A 7,166-nucleotide genomic window follows, 5' to 3' on the forward strand; every position below is an offset into this window, starting at 1 on the left:
GTGGAAAAGTACCTCAAGCTTTTACAGAGAGAAAATAGTAGGGAGAGAAGGAAGTGATTTTATTATTGTGCAATGAATAAATGAAAAATACACAGCTAAAGCTATTAAATACACTTGTCCTAAAGTAGTTGAAACAAATAAAAGAAAATGAAAGAATCAATAATGCTGACTGTATAAATGAAATAACAAACTAGAAGTTTATTATAACCGAATCTTGCTGAGTTGGCAAACTTGCTGAGGACTCCAAGGCTTCTGGAAGCTTCTGTTCTCCACTATCTTCAATACCCCCCCTCAAGCTTGGGGTGGGAACCGTGCCAAGGTTGGACAACAACTGCTGAAATTGTGCAGAAGGCAAGATTTTTGTGAAGATGTCAGCAATCTGACTTGAAGTTGGCAAATAAGTGAGCTGCAGTAACCCTTGAAGCACTTTGTCTCTTGTAAAGTGACAATCAATTTCTATATGCTCTCTCATGGAAAACTGGGTTTTTGGCTATGTGAAGAGCACTTTGATTATCACAGTGTAAGGTTACAAGCTTCAGAGAAGTCAATCCCAGCTATTCTAGTAACCTTACAGCCCAAGTGACCTCTGAAGCAGCTGAAGCCATTGCCCTATATTCAGCTTTAGATGATGATTTGGATGTTGTCCCTTGCTTCTTGCTCTTCCAACTAATAGGAGACTGACCTAACATCAAGATATAACCTGTGACTGACTTCCTTGAATCAAGACAGGCACCCCAATCACTATCAAAAAAGGCCTGTAAAACCACCTGATCAGAAGCTCTCAGCAGAATTCCTTGTCCCATAGTTGAAGCAACATATTTGAGAATATGCTGTAAGGCTTGAAAGTGAGGAATTCTGGGTCTCTGCATGTACTAGCTTAATGTCTGGACTGTATAAGACAAATCAGGTCTTGTATTGGTCAAGAAATTAAGTTTACCAATCAAGCACCTGTACAGGAAAGGATCATGAAACAGATCCCCTTCATCTGCATGCAGCTTCAAATTCTGAGGCAGGGGAGTAACAACTTTCTTGTTTGTTTGAATTCCTGCAGTCTTCAATAGCTCCTTGGTATACTTAAGTTGAGACATAGTAGTACCATCTTCAGAGTAACCAATCTCAATTCCCAAGAAAATACTCAGAATTCCCAGATCCTTTATACTAAAGGTCAAATCCAGATCTGAGAAATACTAGTGTTGTCAGTCCAGTGATGATCATATCATTAACATAGACTGCAACAACAGTGATGTGCTCTCCTTTCTTCTTGATGAACATTGAATAATCATTCTTGGATTGCACAAACCCTTGAGACAATAGTTCAGTGACCAGTTTTGCAAACCACTGTCCAGAGGCTTGCTTAAGGCCATATAAAGACTTTTTAAGTCTGCAAACTTTATTCTCTGAATTAGGAACTCCCTTAGGCATCTTCATATAGACCTCCTCATGTAAATCACCATGTAAGAAAGCATTGTTAACATCAAGCTAATAAACATTCCACTTTTTACAAGCTGTCAATGCAAGAATACTTCTTACAGTAGCTATCTTGATGACTAGTGAAAAAGTCTCAAGATAGTTTGTCCCTTCCTTCTGAGTATATCCTTTAGCCACTAATCTAGCCTTGGACCTCTCTAAAGACCCATTAGCCTCAAGTTTAACTTTATATACCCATTTACACCCTATAGCCTTCTTCCCAAGTCTGATTTCTCTACAAGGCATCCAACTCCTTTTCCATTGCTAGCTGCCAATTCTTAACCTGAGAAGCCAACTTATAGGAATCTGGTGATACAGTTGATGTTTAAGCATCTATGACTAATAGAAAGATCCTGATATTGCACTAGATTGCACCAATGCTTTGTACCAGATCTTCTCTTTGTTATGCAGTCAAAAGCACTCAATTAGGAAGGGGGTTTAGTTGGTCTAGAAGAGGTTCTTACTGGAATATTGGAAGGAATGGAAACTAATCCCTGAGATAAATCAAGGATAGTAGAGCCAGAATCTAGATTTGATGCAGATGCAGAATCAGAAGTATTTTGTGAGGTAGGTTGTTTTTCTGGTGTAAAAACATCAGGGAAGTCATATGTGGTATCATATGGGGTATTTATAGGAAGGTAAATTTTGAAAGTGGAAGAGAAAGGAACAGTGGGTGACTTAAAAAAATGGTATGGGAAATGTTTCTCATGAAAAACCACATCTCTAGACACTTGGATTTTCTTTGTGTGAAGGTTCAAAACTTTGTATGCCTTCTGGTTTAGGGGATAACCAAGGAAAACACAAGGGTGAGCTCTTTCATCAAATTTAGCTCTTTGTTGTTTTACGGTTGAAACAAAACACAGACAACCAAATAGTTAAAGATGCTCAATTCCAAGCTTAACTCCAAACAACTTCTCATAAGGGGAAACATTATGCAACACCTGTAATGGCATCATATTAATCAAATGGGCTGCACACAACAAACACTCTCCCCAATACTCTTTAGGAACCTTAGACTGGAAAATAAGGCCCTGGCAGTCTCTAAAAGATTCCTATGTTTCCTTTCCACAACTCCATTTTGTTATGGGGTTTCAGTGCAACTATTCTTAACAAGAATCCCTTTCTAATTATAAAACTTCAGAAGTTCCCCTTCAGTAATTTCTCTTGCATTATCAGACCTAACACACATCAAAGAAGCAAATTAGGTTTCAGCATAAGCCACAAAATTCTGCATAATATGAACAACATTTGACTTAAACTTAATCAAATGAACCTAAGTATTTCTGATAAAATCATCTACTATAGTAAGAAACATATTACATCCATTGTATGTAGGAATCTTGTAAGGTCCCCAGACATCTACATGAATCAACTAAAAAGGCTTAGTACTCTTTATACTACTGACAGAAAAAGGAAGCCTAGTTTGTCTAGCAGCAGGACAAATTTGGCAAATACAATCTTCTAGACAACTATCATTCAAACTTTCCTTAATATGGTGTAATCTAGAAAAAGGCAGGTGACCAAATCTTAAATGCCAGAGTTTAGCTTCTTCTTTAGCTTTATTCTTCTCACTAGAACTAGATGAGGAAGTATTTACAGCATGCTTGTTAAAAATATCTTCAAGATTTCCCAAAATAGGACTGGATTGCTTTGGTCCAGTACAGTATAAACCATCATTCAAGTTACCGAGAACTAGTTCCTGGTTCAAGTGAAGAACCTGAATTTTACAAGAATCAGCTGTAAAATTCACACTGCAATTTATATCTCTGCAAAGTTTATGCACAGAAATTAAATTAAAATGAAAACCAAGAACATGCAACACATTTTTCAACAGCACTTCATCATTCAAACTCACTTTCCCTATGTTTAATATTTTCACCTTTTTGCCATCAAGAATTGTAATAGTATTATTAGTATCGGTCATGAGGTTATAAGACTCAAATATTCTCAAATCATGGCATATGTGGTCAGTAGCACCACTATCAATCACCCATTGTTTACAAAAACTAGCCATAAGACAAAGTTTACCTGCAAACAAAGCATGTCCACCAAAGTTCTGCTCGTCTGAGTGCTCAGTTTCAGCATTAGACTGCTTTCCAACAAAAGCCAAGTACTGATTGTACTGATCATTAGACATTTGCACTGTCCTATTAGAAGACTGATCATCAGTGAAGCTTTCATTCTCTTCTGAGTCTGTGTGAGCAAGATTAGTTGATCTTGCTTTCTGAGCATTGCCTGTCCAACCAGCTGGATAGCCATTCAGCTTGAAACACCTTTCTATACCATGACCAAGCAGCTTACAATGATCACAAAACCAATTTAAAGGTCTCTTTGTTCCTGCACCAGATCTTCCACCAGTATTCTGATAAGCACCTCTATTGTTATGTCCATAATTGAACTGCTTGTAGCGTTTCTCATAGTTTCTATCATTAAACCTCCTTCTATCTACTGCAAAGGCCATTGACTCAACTGTACTGCCAGCAACAATTTGACTGACTTCTTTATGCCTTTCTTCCTGCATACACAATTTATGAGCAATACTTATGGTAGGAAAGGGCTGCATCATAAGTATGTTTGTTCTAACACTCGATAACTTGTCATCTAACTTCATCAAGAACATCATTAGCCTTTGATCTTGTTGTATTTTGAGCAACTTCTGAGTTATAGCACAAGTACAATTGTTGCAGGAACATATTGGCAAAGGATTTTCACTATCAATAGCATCCCAAACAGTTTTAATTCTTGTAAAAAATTTATTCACAGACTCATCTCTTCCTTGCTTCATATCAGAAAGCTCTTGCTACAATGAATAGTGTTGTGCAGCAGAGTTTGACCAAAACGATCCTCAAGATCCTTCTACATCTCTCTTGCTGTCTTATAATACCGAACTCTTTTTGCAATTTTCTTGTCCAAAGAAAATAACAGCCAGCCAACAACAAGATCATTACACCTCTGCCAAGCTCTAACAGCTAAATCAGATCCAACAGGTTGAGCAACAGATCCATCTATGAAACCTAATTTTTTTCTTGATGAAATACCTAACATCATTGTTCTCTTCCAATTATTATAACCAGTACCATCAAAAAGCTCATTCACCAGTTTTGTATTCGAGTTGTCAAAAGGATGTATGTAATATACACTACCAGGAATAGTTGTAGGATCAACTGAACTTTCAGCAGCCATTATCAACCAATCACAAGTATAATCAAGAGAAATCAAGCAATTCTTACAGCAAAAGAACTGTATCTATCAACAGACGCTATTACAAGCAATCAAGAAGAACCTCCAAGCAACTGATTAAAATCTCAACAACAAAACTTCAAAGAGAAGACAATCTGCAATCAACAATTCTTAACAACAATCAATAATCCGCAATAATAATCCTCCAATCAAACAATCAATTCTGAGCACTTCAATCAATCTTTCCAAAAGGAATCAACAGAAAAATATCAAACTCGGCAAATACCTCAATTTGCAGTCAAAACAATCAATCAGAATTCTTCAAGGAATAAGAACACACAATCGCAGCAATCTCCAGAATCTCACCGCTCTGATACCATGTCAAAGTGCACAAACTGAAGCAGAATCTAAGAACAAAAGTAGCAAAACAGAGAAGAAACAGAACAGTTTATTGAATTTTATTCATCACCATTAATGGTGGAAAAGTAGCTCAAGCTTTTACAGAGAGAAAATAGTAGAGAGAGAAGAAAGTGATTTTATTATTGTGTAATGAATAAATGAAAAATACACAGCTAAAGCTATTAAATACACTTGTCCTAAAGTAGTTGAAACAAATAAAAGAATCAATAATGCTGACTGTATAAATGAAATAACAAACTAGAAGTTTGTTATAACCGAATCTTGCAGAGCTGGCAAACTAGCTGAGGACTCCAAGGCTTCTGGAAGCTTCTGTTCTCCACTATCTTCAATAATGGTTTCCATCTTTCCTTTCCCTTATAGCTCTTCCTTTCCCTTTATTCCTTCCTCTTCTCCTCCCTTCATTACTAATATGACAAAGTCTTGTGTACAATGGGTGTACGTTAATTTATTGTAAAACGGGTTAATGTTATATTAAAAGTACTTAAAGTTATTTTATTCTACAAAAGTTATTATTTTTCTATTAATAATTTTTATCTTATAAAAAACTTATAATGTATTGGATTAATCATATTAGTCTTTATAATATATAATCACGTATCTATAAGAGATTACACATTAATATAAAATTCAAACCAATGACAAATTAAAACTTACTTTAATGGTTAAAGTTACCATAAAAATAGTTAAAGTTACGTTTAAACTGACCGTTTTGCAAAAGAATTAATATACACCCATTGTACACAAAATTTTGTTTAGTATTATTGAACCAAACAAAGGCTTTAGTGTCTCCGTTGCACGAACTATATAAATCACTTACTTCTAAAGTGTAAATGACGTATACCATTTTTTTTAATAGTGATGCATACAATCTTTAATTAAGGCTACATATCAAGAGTTAAAAATAAAATGTTAAGGTAGAACAAACATTAATTACATCAATCGACATGTGATTTATCATCTATTCCAAAATTAATTAATTATTAATTTTAAAAACCTATATGTCAATATGACAATATCCATGAATCCATGATTATTATATATTTTCCTTTATCATGACGACAGGACATGGTGGCCATGGTTAAGTATCCATATCTCCAATGCAAATGGATTCTAAGTAAAGGCGTTATAGCATCATTTTAAGCCCACATCGATCTAAGAATTCAACTAAAGGAGACTTGTTTTTAATTAAGAACTAACGAAGCTGTAAAAGTTGCAAAATAATTATTTAATATTAGCATCTTATAATAATTTTTTAAAATTATATGTGTATATAAAAAATAAAAAATAAATAAAAAAAAAATAAAAAAACAAAACAAAACAAAAAGCATAGCATCTTAGGTAGGAAATTGTTACAAAAGAAAAAGAACATTTCACAGCACACATACATATAATTATTTTTACAAGACATGGATAAAATATTTTGCACAATGGCTTGGATAACTACAAGTCTAATAGCACAAAGAATAGGAAATAATTATAAAAGGTTGTGTGCTGCATGCCTACATCTTATTCTTTGTCTACATTTTTTTCTGATATTCTCTCCTAAAACTCTGTCAACAAATTGTAATTAAAGATATTAATTATGTTTATTTTTCTAAATAAGAATTTATATCATTTGGTATGACTTATTTTTTCAATATAAGTAACAAGTTGATGAGCGAGTTTTGATACATAACAATTTTAATCACCCTTTTCATGTATGGTTCTTACATGTATTAGTTAATCTATAACCCTACTTCAAATAGAAGTAAAAATAGGCACCTCTATGAATTGATAATGTTTGGTCGAATTGAAGGCATTGGAAGCACTTATCAAAAAAATGTTGTTTTCATTATAATCTTCAAGCATGCATGACAATATGACATCATACCTTAGCTTCATAAAAGAATAAAATCTAAGGATGTGATTATGTGCATAATAATATCCAAAGTATTTAGTATAGTAAGAAAATAGAAAGAATTATAATACCAAAAGATGCCCTAGAAATATACTTTGTATATAATATGATAGGGCAGGAAAAATAACATCGATTCTCAGCTATAGGTCAATTCAACCCACTTTTGTGGGTTCTTCTTGCCTCCCCATCAATACTTTTCGGC

General features: G+C 34.3%; 1 protein-coding gene across 1 annotated transcript; it reads right to left on the minus strand.

Moving 5' to 3' along the window:
- Positions 1–872: 872 nt before the first annotated feature.
- Positions 873–4,650, minus strand: LOC145591824 (uncharacterized). The gene is made up of 7 exons (XM_081648318.1): positions 4,357–4,650; positions 2,873–4,267; positions 1,932–2,144; positions 1,751–1,773; positions 1,531–1,702; positions 1,231–1,479; positions 873–1,187 (listed from the first exon to the last, which is right to left on the minus strand). Exons 1-7 carry the CDS (start codon positions 4,648–4,650, stop codon positions 873–875), a joined length of 2,661 nt encoding a protein of 886 aa, XP_081504444.1.
- Positions 4,651–7,166: the final 2,516 nt, after the last annotated feature.

The sequence above is a fragment of the Chenopodium album genome, chromosome 18, assembly GCF_948465745.1.
Source record: "Chenopodium album chromosome 18, dcCheAlbu1.1, whole genome shotgun sequence".
NCBI classification, from domain to species: domain Eukaryota; kingdom Viridiplantae; phylum Streptophyta; class Magnoliopsida; order Caryophyllales; family Amaranthaceae; genus Chenopodium; species Chenopodium album.